Below are 20,729 nucleotides of genomic sequence, written 5' to 3' on the forward strand. Positions count from 1 at the left end.
TACTTTTAGTCCAATTCTTAATTAAAATGGTAAGTGCTAAGTATCACCTGTACAATGTGATACATGCTAGGTGATACACACACACACACACACACACACACACACACACACAGTGTTTGAAGGTATAGAGGATAAAATAATGGTGATTCAGAAGGTTCACAGAAGAAATGACAGACTTGGGGCTTTTAGGGTGAGTTGGATCGATTAAAGAGACAAAATGGATGTTCTAAACAGAGAAAATAGAATCAGGCAGAGCACATTCAAGGAGCAACAAATCCTTTGTTAAACTGGACTGTAGAATAGAGGAGTATTAGGAGATGATGCTGGGAAGAAAGCAGATGTTATAAAAAGGAGGAAGGCTGAATTTATGTATCTTTCTAAAGGGATTAGGCCTCAAACTGTTACTACAAGGGGCTATTAATGCATTTTAAACAGAGAAATGCAGAATCGGCTTTTCAAAGGGTATCCCTGGCAGGAATGCAAAAGACAGGATGGAGGGGTGGGAAAGATTCAGGCCAGGGATATCAAATAATTTGAGAGAGAGGTGATGTATGCCTAAACTAACACACTGGTGCTGAGGACTATGGAAGAAGACATAAGTAAGGTATATTTATGAATCACAATCAATAGGAATTGGTGGCAGTTGGATGTGAGGAGAATGAAATGTATAAAGCTTGGCTTGGGACAGGGTACTGAGATACACTGAGATAGGAAAGAAAGAATAAAGTACAGGATTAGGGGTAGAAGTGATGAATTATATTTTGGAGACATTGCATCTGTGGAATGCTTTGGAACATTCACATTAGGAATGTTGGCATTTTGTTTGAAGTTTTGCAAGATACAAATAATTTTTAAAAAGAAATGAAGGAATGTACATCATCTAGCTTGCATTTGAAACATGGATCTTGTACTGAAGAGAGTAATATAAAATAGACATACAGATTTTGGAGTTAAAAGTTTATAAGAAATAGATAAAACCGTGAAGGAATATAGGATTGGTCAGGAAAGGCTATAAGGTGAGAATATTATAAAGATTTTGATAATAAAATTCATGATATAGTTAAAGTAACCAAAAAGAAGATTTCAAAGATAGGAAAAGAAACATCAGAAAGAGTTGTTGAAATCAATGAAAGAGACACAGGGAAAATAGTCAACAATTATAAATGCTGAGAAGTCATCAACTAGGACAGCCTGAAATGACATTAGTTAGCTAATTAATACGTCTATACTAGTTTTAGATTGAAGTGGGATGAAATAAAAGCATATTGGAATACTAAAAATGTTTATTGACTTTTTTTTCACAGTGGTAAGACAACTTAATTTATATCTCTTTAGCCACTTTTAATCATACCAAGTTCTGGCAAAATGTAGTGACCAGTCAACGGGTACATATAAATTTAGAGCAGTTAAATTGAAATCAGTTCACATATTTAAACCCTTTTTTTCCCCATAGACACTTACTAAAGACTACTATGCAATAATTTTGATAACCAGGGATATAAAAACCCTACAGAGAAGACTTAAATGATCTCACAAATAAACTTCATGATGGACATGACCTAGTTATTATGTATACAGGGAGCATTAGTTTATTGCTTATAATTTAGCTTAGTGTGGGAAGGAAATAACTGAAATCTTAATATCCATCCTATCTCAACTATAACACCTTGCACAAACTTTTTGGTCATCATTCCAAGACATGATCTCTGTCTCTGTCTCTCTCCCTCTCCTCCTCCTCCTCCTCCTCCTCCTCCTCCTCCTCCCTACCTCCTTCTTCCTTTGCCTACCTTCCCTCTTTGGATTCTCAAAACATTCCCAAACATATATAGGTGTGTACTGTTCTATTCTTCCTTAATATACTGTAAACTTCTTGAACAAATCAGCTTTGGCATTTCTTTTTCCTTTTTTACTTACTATGATAAAGCACTCAGCACAGTACCTGATACTTAGCAAATGACCAATAATATCATAACATAAGGCTTTCAAATTTTTAAACATATTTTTGAGCACCTAAATCATGCATCTATTCATAAAGTTTTTATTATTCAGTTAACATGTGTAGATATAAATGCTGGAGGATGGATATAAAGATGAATGAAACAGTCTCTGCTCTTGATTAGCTGAAAATATAGTAGAGCAAAATTGACATTTAGCCAAGTCATTTAATTTAGTCCAGCTGGTTAAATATATAGATAGAAAGATAGATATTTAGATAGATTTATTGATGACATTTAGACAGAATTACAGATTACTTCAAGGTATATAATTATCAATGTAATAGAACTAATTATATGAGAACAGCATTAATTCACATCCATCCTGTTCATGCAACCCAGCATATGCTAGCCAAAAGTAATAGAAAAGAAGACCTCTGTTCTAGTAAAGGAGTCTGATTTATATAATTATAAAATCCATTGTGAGCTGTTATTTGAGAAATGTGCAAAATGCTATAGTAGTGTATTTTTTAAAACACATGCAGTACAGAGGCTGGCTCCAAATAGTGCTTATAAGGATGCCCTAGCAGGTTTTAAGTAAACATGTTCATATCATGAAATTGATTATATTACCTTTATCTTGCATAAATATGATGCATTTGTAGAAACTAAGGCTGTGAGGTCTCATACCTTTTATAAGGTATAAGAAAATTAATGAACCAAAATTTAATAATCTTTTAGTTTTAGACCAAAATGCCACAGGGAAAAAGATTACTTTGGGAAGAATTGTAGGGTCAAGGATTTTTTTGTTTTTTATTGTGGAGACCTACTTGAAGTGCCATAGAGGAAGGTAAGACTTTTTAGAAATAGTATACTTCTGAAAGCCTATGTTAAGCTGACTTGGAGTCTCCCATTGAAGTTGTTTTTCTTATCTTTTTTTGTGTAAAGTTCACATAATTATGACTTCATTTGAACTGTCCAGTAAAGCATGTATTCTCAGTGAGGGATATAACCCCCAAGGGCTGAAAAGGCTTGTTAAGGGACATAAAAATATTTTTAAAAGACAGAGAAACACTGAGTGTATTTCTAGGAGAAGATGGAAATCCATAAAAATTTATGCAAGGGAAATAATGTGTTGCCTTATAAGTATTAAGTTACACACAATTTCTACCAGTTGTCATCAAAATGTAATGAAAAACAAAAATAAATGATGGAGACAAAATGTCATTAAAAGAGATTGAGCATTACCATTATGTGGTTACATAAACTATAATCAGTGTTTTTATTTCAAAATTTTTAAAATTTTTTTCAGTTTATTTGAGAGTGAGATAGTGTGAACAGGGGAGGGGCAGAAAGAGAGGGAGAGAGAGAGAGAGCAGGTTCTGCACTCTCAGCCCAGAGCCCAACGCAGCACTGGAACCCATGAACCGTGAGATCATGACCTGAGCCAAAATTAAGATTTGGATGCTTAACCAACTGAGCCACCCAGGCACCCCTTATTTCAGTTTTTAAAAACTTGGGTTCATTTGTAATAGCTCTCTTGAAAATTTTAATGGTTTGTGAAAGACAATAGATACAAGAATATTTATAAAAGATAAGTCTATATGCTATATTTATTTATTCATTTATTTTATTTATTTTGAGGGGGAGTGTGCACTCGGACATGCACAAGTGGGAAGGGGCAGAGAAAGCAGGAGAGTGAGAGTCCCAAGCAGGCTCCCCACTGTCAGCTTAGAGCCCAAGGTGGGGCTCCATCTCATTAACCCCATGAGATCAAATCTGAATCTGATGCCTAACCAACGGAGCCACCCAGGCCAGTTAGTAAGATTAAATTATTTAAGTTTTGGTCTCTCTCTCTCTCTTTTCTTTTTTAACTTTATAGAAGAATCAGCACTGTCTTTACATTTGGCTTCACAGTCAAATATCACACAGTGGTTCCATCAGAAAAACACATCATTAATGGTTAGAAAAAAGACTGACTGTGTCACAGCAGCAAGTATCTGCCAGGAGTCGGAACATTGCACTCTGTTGTATGAAAATTTTAAGAAAACCTGTGGGAGAGAATCAGAACAATGCAAGACCCTTGATGGAGGCTACACGTGTGCAGCATTAAGAGAAAGTCTGAAAGAAACGATCTTGTGGAATTGTCATTGCAACAACCCTTCAAAAGTAGAGTGTATTGAAATTTGGAAAAGTTTGTTTGAAGATATTTGTATACAAGATGTTCACATGAATCAAGTTCCAGCCTACGGTGATGACTATGAAGAGGGATTCAACCAGGAAATTGTTTCAGGTTGGTACACACAAGAAGAATTTAGGAACATTAAGTATGTAATCACGAATATGAATTAGGTAAAGAATATTTAATTTCTAATTCCAACTTTGTCATTTATGCCTGTTTCTCTTTGACAATTAAATTTTTTTTTAAATGATGCCATGAATATGTCCAAAGGGATTATGAAGAAAGAGGCAAATGCTAAAAGGTTTTAGCATCATATTTTTTTAAAGTTTGTTTGTCTGTTTATTTACAGTGAGTGAGAGAGAGAGAGACAGACAGACAGGCAGAGAGAGAATTCCAAGTAGGCTCCATAGTCAGTGCAGAGCCTGGCACTGGGCCGAATCCTACCAACCATGAGATCATGACCTGAGCTGAAGTCATTAGTTGGTTGCTCAACCAACTGAGCCACCCAGGTGCCCCAACAAAATGTTAATTGTATTCATCCATCCATTCATTTATTCATGTATTACACATTCATTAAACAAATATGAGATATTTATAATGTGCTATGTCCTGTGCAGCAGGATTAAAAAAAAAAAAAGCAATAACAAAACAAAACACTTGTCCTTCATTCAAGGAGCTTATTATTTTTTAGGGGATTTGAAAAATAAATAGACAAAATGTGGTAAGTAATATTATGTATTTATTTAATAGATATTTCTTTTGTGTTCCTACTATGCCTAGGCCTGAGGCTAAGACCTGGGGGGAAAGTAGTAAACAAAACAAACGGAAATCATCCCTTTCTTGAAGTTTACATTCTATATTGAGGGGTGTCTTGAATAGGCTTCCCAAGCAAAAGACTCTGAAACAGAGGTTTGCACACAAAAGATGTGTGTGTCCTGAGGGCCTGGAAACAAAAGCAACAAGGAACTGAGGAAAACAGGGTCAAAGGGAGGGAACAGCTGAAACTCATACAGCAGCCACAGCAAACTTACTTTATTCCATAGGAAGGTTGGACCTGGAATGGCTTTTCAGAGATGTCACCTATTGAGGCAAGGGATCAGATCCTCGAACACTTCCTGTGGGCTAGTCCTGAGATATGAGCTGTCCTCTGGGAAAATGTGTAACCTTGGCTGCGCTTTCTTCACATGAGGGCAATGCCTAGAAAATAACCAGTGTGAGTCATCACACCACTATACTTTCAGCAGCTGGGAAAATGAGAACCTGTGTCACCAAAAAGGGTATCTTAGTATTTTTCATATTTCAAACAGTATGAATGCTAAGAGAAAATGAAGCAGAGGGAAAAAAGAGGTCTGAGTGGGCAGTTTGTAATTTTAATAGGATGGCCAGACAGTTACACCCTTAAATGAATTTTGAGCAAAGACAAAGAGAGGTAGGAAATGAGCCTTGTGGATATTTCAGGAAAGAGCAATTAGGTCAGAAGAAAAGGGGAATCAAAAGTCCTGAACTGGAAATCTGTCTGGAAGTTTGAGGAAGAGCTAAGGAGACACATAGGTAAAGGAGAGAATAAGGGAGAGAGATGTGGAAGATGATAACAGAAATAAGACAGGGGCAAGATCATGGAGGGCTTTCTAGGTCATTTCTAGGTCACTGGTTCTTTCTCTGAGTGATACAGTAAATCACTGAAGAATTTTCACAAAGGGATCGTCATGATCTGATTTATACCTTCAAAAGGATAATTCTGGTTTTTATGTTGATCATTGACTGAAGAGAAGCAAAGACTGAAGTAGGAAGACGAGTTAGGAGGCTTGTATAATGATGCAGCAAAAAAAAAAAAAAAAAAAAAAAAAAGATGGACAATGGACCACTGTGGGAAGTTGTCAGATTCCAGATATATTTTGATATTAGTAAATTATGTGGAAATGCAAGAAAGAAGGGAAATGGAAGTTGATCCCAAGGTTTTTATCTTGAGTTATTAGAAGGATATTGTTGCCATTATTGTTGCTGTCTACTATGGGAACAACTACAGGAAGAAGAGGTTTCAGTGAGGGACAGAGAAGTCAGATGTCAGTTTTGGACAGGTTGAGTCTGAAATGTTTATTAAGTAACCAAGTAAATACATCAAATTAGGCAGTCCCTTGTATGGAATTGATGTCTAAATTCTATGTATGACATAAAAAGGTGAGATCTGTACAATAGGTATAAACCAGGGATGGGGTGTATCATTCACTTATAGCTGATAAATAAGACCATGAAACTAGAGGTCAACAGAGAAATTCATGCTAACTTGGACTAGGGTGGTAGCAACATGAGAAGATAGCAGATTCTGGATATATTTTGATATTAGTGGATGAATAAGAAAGAACATGTGTATTTTTTTTTTTGATGTATATGATCTTCTCTTTCAGAGATTGATCTGATTGGTACATTCTTTGATTTATTACTGTGACATATTGCCCTTTAGCTCCTCTTCAGCAATTAAGCTACTGTTTAAAATATTCTCCAGGAAAAATGTATATTCATATATGTACCATATGAAATTAGGATTTAATGTGCCCAGAATTTACCTAAATTACTCATAGCAGATAAAACAGTACACATCCATGATGGGATTTATTTTCCCATGCTAAAATAAATATTTTGTTGTGTTTCTAATAATTACCCACTTAGTGAGTATATGAGTCTGCTGGGGCCACCATAACAAAATACGACAGCCTGGGTGGCTTAAACAACAGAAACTTATTTTCTCACAGTTCTGGAGGCTGGAACTTCCAGATCACAGTCTAGCAGGGCTGGTTTGGGTGAGAGTTCTTTTCCTGGCTTCTGGACTTCGTGGTTTCTTTCTGTATCCTGACATGAGATTTCCTTAGTGTCTCTTTTTACTTGGATGATAATCCTATCAGATGGGCCCCCCTCTTATGACCTTGGCTAACCTGAATTACTTTGAGAGACCCCATATTCAAATAAGCTACATAGGGGGTTAGGGCTTCAACACATACATTTTGGAGGAACATAAACGTTCAGTCCATAAAAGTGAGTAAATTCAGGATTTATTTATGTTTCAATGATAGACTCTTGAATATGTGGTATGTAATCAGTGGCATCTCCATACCAATCAGTGCCAAAGCAGAGATGGAAGTCTAGCGTAGACTTTTATATCTGTTGCAAAAGCTGTATGACTCTCTGAGGTTCACTTATTGGGATTTTGCTCAATATGGAATAATAGAGCAGAAGAGGGAACATTTCAGGCTTCCTCAGTGACACAGGAGGGTGGATCTAGAAGCACTGTGATTCGTGAGCTGAGATTTTATTGCTATAAAAAGGAGAAAGCACATATAATGAGAACAGATGGAACAATACAAGGAGCCTGGAAAGACTGCAACACAATAACAGAAGTCATTATTTTTTTTAAGTTTATTTATTTTGAGGGAGAGGGAGAGCAGGGGAAGGGAATAGAGAAAGGGAGAGAGAAAGAATCCCAAGCAGGCTCTGCACTGACAGTGTGGAACCCCACACAGGGCTCAGGCCCACAAACCATGAGATCATGACCTGAACCGAAATCAAGAGTCAGTCACCAAACTGAATGAGCTACCCAGGTGCTTCTGAACTTTTATTTTAAAATGCAAATCTGACCATACTATTCCCTTATCGCTTTATGCATATGTATATTAGTGCTCCTTATGTTTTGTTTGGATTTTTCTTTATATGTCTATATTCCATACCAAGCTGTGAATGCTTCATGATAGGGACTACACATTGGTGTCTTCAGTATAGTACCTGGTACATAGTAGGGACTCAACCAATGCTTCTTGAAAGAGTTTAGAAGTAGCTGGCCACTGAGTTGACTTCTAGCAATGCACTTCTCTAACTCTATGATTATAATTCCTAGGAACTCTAAGAGATTAAGATAATCAGAGGTGGAAATCATTTTTAAATTGCATTTCAATTTAATTAAGACCCTGCTGGGAAGAATTTTTTTTTTTGATTCAGACAATATTCCTTCTGTTCTTTTTCCCCAGATTCTTTGTTTACTTCAGTGCACATGGCCTGGTCGTTAGCATTTGTTTAAATCTTCAAGTAACTGAATCCTCAGAGAGGGCTGTTTAACTCACTTGAATGATACTTTGGGGGTTGATTTTTCTTCATCTACACCTACTACTTTTGAGTATCAAGTCTTAAATAAGTGTTCCATTGGCTTGTATTTATTTTTGCTTGATTATTCATTTATAAACCTAGCCTGCATACTTCTATTAAATTAAAAAAAAATCATTCACTAATGAAATGGTCTCTTTGTTTTCCTTCTAGATAACATGAAAGAGGATAATCAATCCAAGTGGAATCTGACCACTCTTCCCTATAATGGTAATGTTTACATGTTGTACTTTCCATCTGTATTGCAAATACTAGACAATATGATTTTAAGCATGGCTGCCAGCTTTCTTAAAGATATGCCAATACAAAATAAATTGTGTGGCTTTTTACTAGTCTAATATTGCAAAATGCAACATTTATGTTTGTTTCGCTCATGTGTCAAAGCAACTTGCCTCCCCATCCTTCCTCTATTTACAGTTATGCTGAGGAATACTTTACAATTAAAACTAAAAACTAGATCTGGGTTAAATTTCACTGGTATTTTGATCACATAAATTGTTTGAGGCTAACTGTTTTTGTGTGTATGTGTCTGGTGGCAGGGGGCACTCACATGTATCTGTGTTTTCCAGAACTTGAACATCTTTCTTTGCTAGAATAACTGTGTATCCAGGTAGAACCTTTAGTCAATATTTTCACCCAAAATAAAAAGCACAAGAGAACGAATAAAAATCATTTTGATTTGAGCCCATGAACTCACCATAAGCTATGTACCTCACATGCAATTTCTGAAGATTTATTGTTTACATTTGAGAAACTTGGACTCAAGAATTTTTTTTTTTTTCCACTCTGTTCTGGCTCGACACACTTCCCATCACTTCTGGATCACAATATGTATCCATTATAAATGAAGGATGATTCAAATAGCCCACTACTCAGGCCTCAGTAAATTCATACCAACTCTTAAAAACAAAACAAAACAAAACAAAACCACACACATACTGTGTGCCCAAAGTAGCACATTGCTACGCCATTGTGTGTTGCTCATAGACTTCTTATAGTGTTTTGCACGTTCTGTAGGTACAGGTTTATATTTACTTTTCCACGACCTGGACATATCCTTGCTTTCAGGAATCAAAGGGATCCAGTCCTGTTTGGAAGTGGCAGAGGCGTGCGTAGGGGATGTGGTCTGTAACGCACAGTTGGCCCCTTACCTTAAAGCTTGCTCAGCAAATGGAAATCTATGTGATGTGAAACACTGCCAAGCAGCCATACGGTTCTTCTATCAAAGTATGCCTTTTAACATTGCCCAGATGTTGGCTTTTTGTGACTGTGCTCCATCTGATATACCTTGTCAGCAGTCCAAAGAAGCTCTTCACAGCAAGCCATGTGCCGTGAACATAGTTCCACCCCCTACTTGCCTCAATGTAATTCACAGCTGCCGAAATGATGAATTATGCAGGTGAGTAAAAACACGCATACCTTACTTTCTTATTTCGGCACCTTATTTGTTACAGTCCAGTCCTAACACTTGATCTCATTACATTAGCTACAGTTCCCACCGCCATCCAACATGATGTAAACAAAGCCAGACAATTCATATGTTTGAATCTGTGGTACACGTGTAGCTTCCATTTTGAAATTCACATGCAGAATATATTTTCAGAATAAGCAAATTCAGTATGTCAAGATTTGGTAGCCATGAAGTAGCATTATTAAAATTAGACATTCAAGTTAGACTAATGAATAAATAAACAGACTTCCATGTCAGTTTAATTTGGTTTTTACTATGATTACAAAAGGCTGCTAAATGTCAGAGAGTTTTGACAAGGTGACTCTTCGAACTTCAAAATTAGTCTTTCTCTCCTAGGCTGGAGATCAGGAAGGAGAAGGTAGCTTGAGCCTAGTCTGGACATCCCCAGCACATATGTACACCATGAGGTCAGAAATGTACCCATTCTCCTCTTCCCAACCTCACACCCTTGATTTCCAAGGGAGTAATGTTAGTCACTTATTTGTTTATTCAAATAAATAATTATCAAGCATCTACTTCTACTCTAGGCATCAGTGTACAAAAGACAAAAATACTTGTCCCGCGGAGCTTATATTCCAGTGGGGGAAGAGAGATAATAAATAACGAAAATGTACATTATATTAAAAGGTAATGAGTATTCTGGAGATTAGCACCCCAAGAGGGAAAACAGAATAAGTGAGATTGTGAATGGGCAGAAAGAGTTGCAATGTGAACAGGGTGGTCCCTGTGAGGACCATTTTACCAGACTTAAGGAAGTGGAGGAATGAGCCTCTCTCAGCAAGCATCTGAAAACAGGGATACCAAACAGACCAGCCAGTGCTGTGGGAAAAATTGGGCCTGTTCAAAAAGCAGTGAGGGCAGAGCATGTATGGGGCACAGCAAGATGAGCTGCAGTTAAGCATTTAACTGGATGTGGGGCAGGCCTGCCTAGGTCTCCTAGGGCCCAGAGGGATACTAAGGACTTGATTTAGACTCCCAGTAAAATGGACAGGTTCTGGAGGATTTTGAGCAGAAGTATGAATGATCTGGCTCGCTTATTACAACTTCCACTCTTGCTGCTGGTTGAGACTAGTCTGAGTCTTTCCAGGTAATTACTCCCGGGAACCATAAATCTAATTCAACACTGGATTTTTTCTTTTCCTCACTACAGTCTTCATTAACACATTTCCTTGCATATTCAAGGTGAATTTATCTTTTATACGGTAAGAAATCTGCAGTTAATTGGACCTCTTTGGATGAGTAAGAAAATCCAGGAAAGAAGAATACTAAATAAATTTGATGAATCAAAATAATTTGTAACACTGCTGTTACCATGTTAAAGGAGCTTTATTTCACAACCGGCATTAAATCATATCATGTTTGGATTCGTCTTGTGCTTCTTTTTGGAATAATTCTTCATAGCAATTTGCCCAGTGCCTTCTAGCAAGGACTGTTTTATTTAATTTCATTTAAATAAATAAAACTCCATACAGCAAAATCATTTAAAGGTCAAAATATACATTTAACATAGAAGAGTAGTCTAGTGTGTGATAGCTCAGAGCAAGGATTGTCACATTTGTCACCTTGCCTTAACCATTGGCAAATGAGCTAAAAGATTTATTATCAATTTGCTGAAGGGACTGATTCTCGGCAAACTGCTTTCTTTAGCCTTTTAATTACACTCCTTTACTCTGCCATTCCAACTTTCAGGATAACTCCAGATCTCCTAAATATTTGTCGAAAAAGACAGGTGCTTTTCTGCAACACACATTCTGTAACATAAGGAGTAAATATCTAAGCAGAGTGCCAGAACATTGACATCGTTTTTGTGTCAACTTACCACCATAGATTGCCAAAGTTTTTAAGAAAGTCTTATTTGAGGATCTCGTTTTACAAAAGTTTATCAGTTATTTTGAGGTTTATTAAGGTGATCTCTTGAGTGAATAAAAAATTCATGACAAAAAAATTTTTTACAATGCAATTTAGATTTTTTAAACTCCTATCTCAAAAGTCCTCATTCAGTGAAATATTGTAGTTCATTGATTCTAAGATGTAATTTTTTTACACATTTTAATATTTCTAAAATCTTTGGAATGAGTCTTAAGCTCAAAGACAAGAATATATTTATTGAATTAAAACAACAATTTAATTTCCAATAAGTTATTTCAGTTGTAATAAGATAATGGTATCTCCTATAATCAGTGAAAGATGGTAAAAATGTTTGATTATCCTTTTTATCATATCACAAATAGAATATTTACATCTACCTGTTAATCATCTACCTATACAAATAATGAAAACTAATAATATCTTCATAGCCAGGAAAACTTTTTTTTAAACAATTCCTGTAAAAATATCAGATGTCTCGATGAATGGGTATCCAGCTTTACTTAATTCCAATGCCAAGATCCTCGGTATACTTCCTCATTATCTTAAAGTTATTTGCATTTAATTTCCAGAACACAATATATCTTAGCTTCCCTATCAAATTAAGTATTTTACTGGCAAGTGATGGGATCTGCTATTACAATCCTTGAGGAGCCCCATGACGGATTCTGATGTACACATTCCTGAATTCAACTCATCTGGGCATCAATGCCTTTTCAGACTGATTGGTACAGAGTTGGTAATTTTTCTCCAAAAGGACTCCTGTATTTAACCACCACTCCAAAATGCTTGGTGCACGGTCTGCAAAACTAGAGGCACTTAAAAGACGTCATCTTGTTTCCCTCCACCTTTGAATATCATGCAATTATGCAATTGCATATCTTGCAATTTTTATGAATTTTAATGTACATATATGTGTCTTTTCTTGTATAATGTCTGTCTTTCATGGATTAATTCAGAGAGTAAGAACTGTTGTAGTCTAGATTTCTTTTCACCATGTGTAAATAGTCCCATAATGAATATTTTATAGAGGTGATGGAAATATGATGCAATATGAGTAGTCAAGGTGAAAAGACAAATCCTGTCATTTTCTCAAGCAAATTTTGCCTTAGGAAGATTTCTAGCATTTATGTTAACTTAATGTAATTCAGATGAGAAACTCCACATGATAAACTACTCCTTCAGTGAGAGTGTTGTCTTTTATCTGCCTTTTTTGTTGTTGTTGTTGTTGTTGTTGTTGTCGTCGTCGTTGTTGTTGAAGAGCCTGTACTTGGGGAGAGGAGAGCATTTGGGTTTTAAAATAAAGTTTCTGTCCCCGTTTCAGATTCTTTAATAGACATTAGGTTTTGAAACTCCTTTATTTATTTGAAAAGGCCAAAGAAAGCAGTATAAAGACTATTTTTCAACTCATTTTGTCCAATAGATGTATCCTGGGGGATGAGATTATGTTTTGCCAATTACAATTTTTTTAATGTTTATTTTTGAGAGAGAGAGAGAGAGAGAGAGGCACAGAGTGGAATGGGGGAGGAGGAGAGAAAGAGAGGGAGACACAGAATTGAAAGCAGCTCCAGGCTCTCAACTGTGAGCACAGAACCCAACGCAGGGCTCGAGCTCAAGAAACAGGAGATCATTACCTGAGCCAAAGTGGATCGCATAACTGACTGAGTCACCCAGGCTCCCTGTTTTGCCAATTATATATGTTTATGAGCTTACAGAAAATTATAGTACACTATAGTTTCATATGTATGATTCAAGAAAGTAGTGAAACAAAGTATTTTCTTAAAAAAATTCGACTTATTTTTTAAAAGCAAACCTCTACTATGTACACACTTATTTTAAGTGCCATGTAATGCAAAATTTGACGATATATTAGGTCACAAAGGCAAATGTAATACATTCCATGTGCAGAAATGATACCAACTGCATTATCTTACATTTTGCAATGTAACCAGAAATCAATAGCAAAAATGAAAACAAAATAATTCCATTTCAAAAAAATACTTTTAAACAATTGTTTGAACAAAATAATAGAAAACTGCAGTATATCAAGAAAAGAAGGGTAATGAAACACTGTACATCAAAACATTTAAACCTGGAAAAGAATTTCTATCATATAATTTTTTGCCATATTTAACTCATATAGGTAATGTGTACTAATTGTATGATTTTTTTAATTTTAAGATATCCTTTAATTCAGCATTTGTGCAGAATATCACGACTAATTTTCTGAATGAAATAACTTCCATGAGTAGATAACTCCTACAACTTAAATGTAGCAAAATATATATTTAAAAATGAAAAAAATGGCACCTAGGTACAAATATAAATTCCTTATATTTACATGACATTTCTAGATAACCTTTAATTGAACTAAAGGAACATATTCTGGCTCAAAAAATTTGTAGGATTTTTTTAAATATAAATTTTAATAGATACTAATAAATTTTTGCCATTACATTAAAAAGCTGATTCCTTTAAGGTTACTTAAAATATGAGATTATTAAAAATAGTTATGGATTTAAGCAGAGTATCACATTGTGGACAAATAAGCTCAAGATAAATGTCATTTACTCAGAAGATTTTCATGCATGTTTGACGGTGACCTATTCACAAAAGGGTAAGAAGTAATTTTAGGTGATCAATATTAAGTAGGAGGATTAATATCCTTGGTTCCACTGAGAATATCTTCTTTCTGTGAACATTTTAAAAGTCAAATTGTTGTTCATTATCTAGACTTTTATTCCAAGCTACAACAGCAAGAATCAAATACATAGAAAAGTTATGAATAGATATGGTTATAATGGATTCTCAGTCATTAAATAAATTAATAATTTTTTTTCAATTAGCTCTTGCTAGAGAAGCTCGAAGTATTTTATAAGTTCTAATTAGTCTGCTTAGAAATATTAAGAAAGAGTACAGTACTTCCCATCCTGTAGGAAAATTGGCTGGAAAGGTCAAGAGCCTTATATGAAATAACTTGGTAAGAGACAGTGACCAAATGTTAGCCACAAAAGCACATTCTGCTTCAAGAATATTGCAAATAAGCCCACCAAGTAGTTCATACTGCTCACCATCACCCATGGAACTAAAATTAGTAATGAAAGATGATTCATCCAGGAAATCCTAAACTTAGCCTCTGTCTTTCAACACAAAAGGAAAATAATTCACAAGATTTCTCTTCTTTTACAGTCTCTTTTGGGATGCTTGAACATACCAAGTTTGTTTTCGGCTATATACCGGCATTTGGAGGGCTTTTTGTTTTATGTCAGTCTTTCATTAGGTGAGGCAGCTCCACATATTATTGTGAGATATCATTCAGACCAATTCCATTTCTTGATTCTTTCTAGGAGGCGCTATAGAGCATTTCAGTGGAAATGCTGGCAGCAAGTGACTAGAAAGTGCCATGAAGATGAGTTTTGCATCAGTACCGTAAGCAAGCAGGATCTCACTTGCTCAGGGAGTGATGACTGCAAAGCAGCTTACATTGGGATCTTGGGGACAGTCCTTCAAGCGCAGTGCACCTGTAGGACCATCACACAAAGTGAAGAATCTTTGTGCAAGATTTTCCAACATATGCTTCATAGAAGATCATGTTTCAGTAAGTTCTACATATTCAGTAAATTATACATGTTTTTTTTTTTTTTGTCTATGCAGCACAAAGTACTAGTTCAGCATAGGAAATTTAACAAAGGCAGCCTTATGTTTGCTTTTCTATCTTAAAATATATTTTTTGATTGTTTTGTGTACTTGCTGTTTTATTCATTTACATGTGAGTGGTATATGTTTTTTAATGTATATGATTGGTCACTCCTAGTTTTCATTTACTGATTTTAATATCAATAGCATGAAAGGTTTCTCTTACCACATTACTGAAAATATCAGGTATCTATTGTGAATAACAACCCCAAAATGTAGTGGCTTGAAATAACCATTTATTTGCTCACAGTTCTGCACAATGGGCTTAGTTGGGTGATTCTCCTGATGGCCTTGCTTGGGGTCCACTCAAGTAGCTACTGTCATTGAGTGACTCAGCTGAGGGTGGATAGTCCAAGATGGTGTTTAGCAAGTGCTACTGTCTGGGATATATGGTTCTTCTCTTTAGCAGTCGACCCTGGAATCTTACATGTTGATAGTAGCATACCTAGCAGCTAAGCCCCTATGTGCATATACTTATCAATTGTCTGCTTCTGTCATATTTGCTAACGTCTCATTGGACAGAGAAAGTCACATGGCCAGGCTCTGAGTCACTGTGAGAGGGAACTATACAAGGATGTGTATATTTAAGGTTGGATTCATCAGAGGATCATTAATTTAATAATCTATTATATGACTGTCCCAACCTCCGTGAAATATTTACTCTTGGATTTAGTTTTTCTACTCTTGATCTTTAACATGTCTGCTGGTTAACTGTAATAACAGGATGAAAACACATTTTCTAAAGGTATTATTTACTCAATTTTAGGAACAAGAAAACGGAGATTTAGGAATTTAATTTATCCACAGTATCAGAATGCGCAGGTGGTTGACAGGGATATATATATGAGTCTTATAAAAAAATCCAAGAATATGATCACATACTAAATCAAGGCTTCTCTATTATCCATCTTCCGGGTTAGTCCTTAAAATTGTTCATGTCTTGAAATATCCCCATAAGCCCCTCATTATAACCACCAAACCTACAAATACCATTCCCAGGAGAAAATAATAGATGTTTACTGTTTCACTGCAAGCCAAATCTTTATATTTATATATATGTATATTTGACAGATACAGATATGTATATATCTATACCTACAACTCTATGTAGATACACACATTTTTTTAATTTGTTAAAATTTTTTCTTAGATACTAAAGAGATACACATTAGCTAATATGATCAGAATTGTGATTTGATGTGTATTAGGTGATAGAGATACAACTCAGAGTATATGGTTTTCATTCCAACAGAGGTCTCTGTGGAATTTCTTCAATTTCTATAATTAGGATGATGTACGTATTTCAATTACAAAGTGGAAAATTGTAGCATTATATGTGTTGAGTCATATTCTGTAAATAATCTTCTCCTATTAATATTAGGTGGCTAACTGTTGGAACTAAATGTACTTAACAACAAATGGCTCAAAACATTACAGAGGAAAATACCAAATACAGTAATTTAAACCAACAGAAATATGTACAGCTACATTACCATGGCACTTACCATGGATATTAAGGGACATCCAGAAAAATAATGCAAGATCCTACAGGTTAGGGATAGCTTAGTTCTTTGGGCATAATCTCCCTAAAAATGCCAGTGCTGACAATGTAATTTTAGTTTTGAGCCCGGTTTTCACCCATGTGTTTTTTTTTTTTTTTTTTAATTTGTTTTTCAACGTTTATTTATTTTTGGGACAGAGAGAGACAGAGCATGAACGGGGGAGGGGCAGAGAGAGAGGGAGACACAGAATCGGAAACAGGCTCCAGGCTCCGAGCCATCAGCCCAGAGCCCGACGCGGGGCTCGAACTCACGGACCGCGAGATCGTGACCTGGCTGAAGTCGGACGCTTAACCGACTGCGCCACCCAGGCGCCCCCACCCATGTGTTTTTAATTATTTTTGTATTTGACTTGCATCATGTTTAGGTGCTATAACCTGTCCACAACAAAACCATTTGTAGAGCAACAGCAGAAATGGACATTTAAAAAAATCCAGAAACCTGGAAGTACTATATAATGTTTTGGAAAAATGAAAATTTGAAACTCTTTGACTTTCTTCACTCCCCTGATCAGACCAAACTTAGTAGATTTTCTTTTCAAACATTACCTACTGAAGGTAGGAATTTCAAGTGATAGGTTTGTAGAGTTAAAGGAAATTTCAAGGCTTTCCATCACAGTTTGATGGAAACTTTCCATCAAAGTTTCAAACAAAAACAAGAACTGAGTCCTTAGGCCGGGCTAGCTCTAACAAACCTTTCTCCCTTGTCCCATATACTTGAGAAGGAGCACAACGACATTTTTTAATGGACTGTTTCTCTAACCATTGCCTCCTGACTGCCCAGATAACTACAGCGGGCTTATGCGTTATCAAAATCATCCATCAGAGCAGCTCATGTCCAACGTTCTGGAGCCTCTGCTCACTCTACCTGAAAGCAGAACTGAGTAGGACTGAGTGAGCACTTAGGGAAGATTTTGTCTGTCACCTGTGGTTGGCTCAGAAACATGATTTTTCAAACTCATTTGACTTCTCACCACAGTAAGCAGTGCATGTTACATTAACTTTTTATGTGCAATGCCTTCTATTAAAAAAAAAACATTATTATTCTATTCCATTTTAATTTTTTTCAATTCTGACTGTGACCCACTAAAAATGATTTCATGACTAACTAATGTGTTGTTCTCTGAAGTTTAAAAAACATTTACTTGGAGCATAAATTCATCTAGAAATAATTGGCATTGATGTATCCAAGGCACTCATAATAATTACAAATAATTATAGAGTGCCTAGCATTTATTGAATGGTTATTTTTGGTCACATTTTCTCATTTAGTCTTAACAATTCAATGAGCCAGATACTATTATTTTCTTGGTTTCCCACGTGAGGAAAAAGAAGCGAAGAGATGAAATGGCTTGCTCAGGGCTCTATACCCAAGCTGGGTGAGATAGACTCAGGATCCAAACCCTGGCTCGGAGCCAGTATGTTCTTCTACTTGTGAAATGGTGAAGACAACAAGCTTGTGTCTGTTTAGTATGCTCTAAAGCCCTCTCAGTTGGAACCTCCTAGTTCTGGTATGAGAACAAAGCTTCAAAAACACGCTGCAGAGTGTGTTTCTGCGTCCTCCATTCCTGCATGCAGGACCAGATGAGATGCTCAGGCAAATGAGCATCCTGAACAAATTGTATATTTGGCCACCAACTTCCTCTTACCTACTTACTCATCTTTGAATCCATACAGCCTTACATTTCTCTCATATCTTGCAACACAGAGCAAATTGGTGGCAGCTAGAGCTGGGAGAGCGGTGGGAAACATGGAGCAGGGAGGAATTGGTTAAGACAGAGGCCTGCAGAAGTGGAAAGAGTTAAAGGAGCACTGTTGTGTTTCCTTGTTAAACTGAAAGGTTCAGTCCATAGGTATGAGTGTACCTGGCGTGGACAGGAGCGTTCTCTTTTTGCCTTGCTCAAAGTTGGCTTTTTTAATGCACCCACAGTCATCTAAAAAGGATTTGGACAATCCCTATTCTGCCCCTAAAGACTGAGTTTTTTTTTTCTTTTTGAATAATGATTTTTAAAAAATAAAAAGAGGAACGCCTGGGTGGCTCAGTTGGTTGGGCGTCTGACTTCAGCCCAGGTCATGATCTCATGGTTCGTGGGTTTGAGCCCCACGTCAGACTCTGTGCTGACAGCTCAGAGCCTGGAGCCTGCTTTGAATTCTGTGTCTCCCTCTCTCTCTTCCCCTTCCCTACTCAATGCTCTGTCTCTTTCTGTCTCTCAAAAATAAATAAACATTGAAAAAAAATTTTTCAATAAAAAGAGACTACCTTTCTCTGTTAAATCCTACAGGGAATGGAAAGCATAACAATATGGATATAATACAAGCTTAAAAAAATTTAAAGTCTACAGAAAAAAAAAATAAATTCCTCCCCCCCAATCCCATTGTTTAGAGAGGGTCAAGGTTAAGACATTTGGTGTACATTTTTTTGGAATATTTTTTCTTGTGATACATACATAACTTGAATGCATTTTATACACTCAAACAGATGCCTCTCTTACACTGACACACACATATACATATTTTTAATGTAATCAAACCACACATGCTGGTTTACAACCTACTTTTTAACTTAAATATATATGGTGGGCCCATTTGAAAGTGTGTGCATATATGATGACTTTATTCTTTTTAAAGTTTGAATAGTATCCTATGGTGTATATGCACGCATGCATGCATGTGTGTATACCATAATTTATTTTATCTATAACTGTTAATGGAGACATTTAGATGGAATGTGATTGTTTATCACCATAGGCATTGATTGCTGTGATAAATGTTATTGCACATTTTAGTTGGCATTTCAACAGAATATATTTCAAACGGTGAGGTTACTAAACCATAGGATTTTTATGTTTTTAAATTTGGTAGAAACTGGAAAAAGAAGTTTATTCCAATTACATTCTTAGAAAACTCTTAATTTTTAATTTGAATTTTTATTATAAGTGATGCTGAGCATTTGTTCAGTGATTTGTTGGAAATGCTCTATTTCTTTCCATATACATATTCTTTGCCCAAAACACCTGCCTTTTTTAGTACTGGCAAGTGGAAGTTTTGTTGCTTAAATCAGATGTTTGTATTAGTATGTGAGTATTCACTAATAGACATACCTCTTAAAATTATCATGAATTCATAGTCTTATATGGCAAAGTGATGATCTGATATATTGTAGGCTCAGGTTCAGATCTTGGCCCTGCTATGTGTTATCTGGGTTATGTAAAGAAGGAAATTTTTTTCATCATTTCTTGACTAGTCAAGCGTTCTTCAACTGGATAATTTCCATTGCTATAAAAGACATTTTTTAAAACTGATTAATAGTTACCAAAGAAAAAGTATAATAAGAAAACATATTCTTAAAAATAGAGAACAAACTTATGGTTGCCAGTGAGGAGGTAGATGGTAAAATAGCTGACGGGGATTAAGAGTATACTTGTGGTGATGAGCACTGAGTAATGTATAGAATTGTGAATCATTACATTGCACACCTGAAACTAACATAACACTGTATGTTATACCTGAATAAAAAATATAATTTGGGAAAGAATTTTTAAAATACAAGTATGAAAAATAATTGAATCTACAATTCAATTTAATGTATAAAGCATTGCCGTTATTTAAAAAAAAAAAAAAATTAAGTTCTGGTCGCCTGGGTGGCTCATTCTGTGAAGCATCTGACTTCAGCTCGGGTCATGATCTCACAGCTCATGAGTTCCAGCCCTGGGTCAGGCTCTGTGCTGACAGCTTGGAGCCTGAAGTCAGCTTCAGATTCTGTGTCTCCCTGTCTCTCTGCCCCTCCCCTGCTTGTACTCTCTCTCTCTCCTTCTCTTAAAAATAAATAATCATTAAAAATTTTTTTTTTAAATTTAAAGTTTCACTTCATAT

General features: G+C 35.9%; 1 protein-coding gene across 4 annotated transcripts in view; it reads left to right on the plus strand.

Annotated features, from left to right (window-relative positions):
• The window catches only part of GFRAL (GDNF family receptor alpha like), a 64,045-nt gene that overhangs the window by 14,907 nt on the left and 28,409 nt on the right, over window positions 1-20,729 (plus strand). For all 4 annotated transcript variants that reach the window (XM_045498580.1, XM_045498579.1, XM_045498578.1 and 1 more), the window contains 4 exons: window positions 3,817-4,227; window positions 8,419-8,475; window positions 9,334-9,664; window positions 14,950-15,200. In XM_045498580.1, coding sequence (XP_045354536.1) covers window positions 3,817-4,227; window positions 8,419-8,475; window positions 9,334-9,664; window positions 14,950-15,200 — 1,050 coding nt within the window. The remainder of the gene's footprint in view (window positions 1-3,816; window positions 4,228-8,418; window positions 8,476-9,333; window positions 9,665-14,949; window positions 15,201-20,729) is intronic.

Source organism: Leopardus geoffroyi, chromosome B2 (assembly GCF_018350155.1).
Source record: "Leopardus geoffroyi isolate Oge1 chromosome B2, O.geoffroyi_Oge1_pat1.0, whole genome shotgun sequence".
Lineage (NCBI taxonomy): Eukaryota > Metazoa > Chordata > Mammalia > Carnivora > Felidae > Leopardus > Leopardus geoffroyi.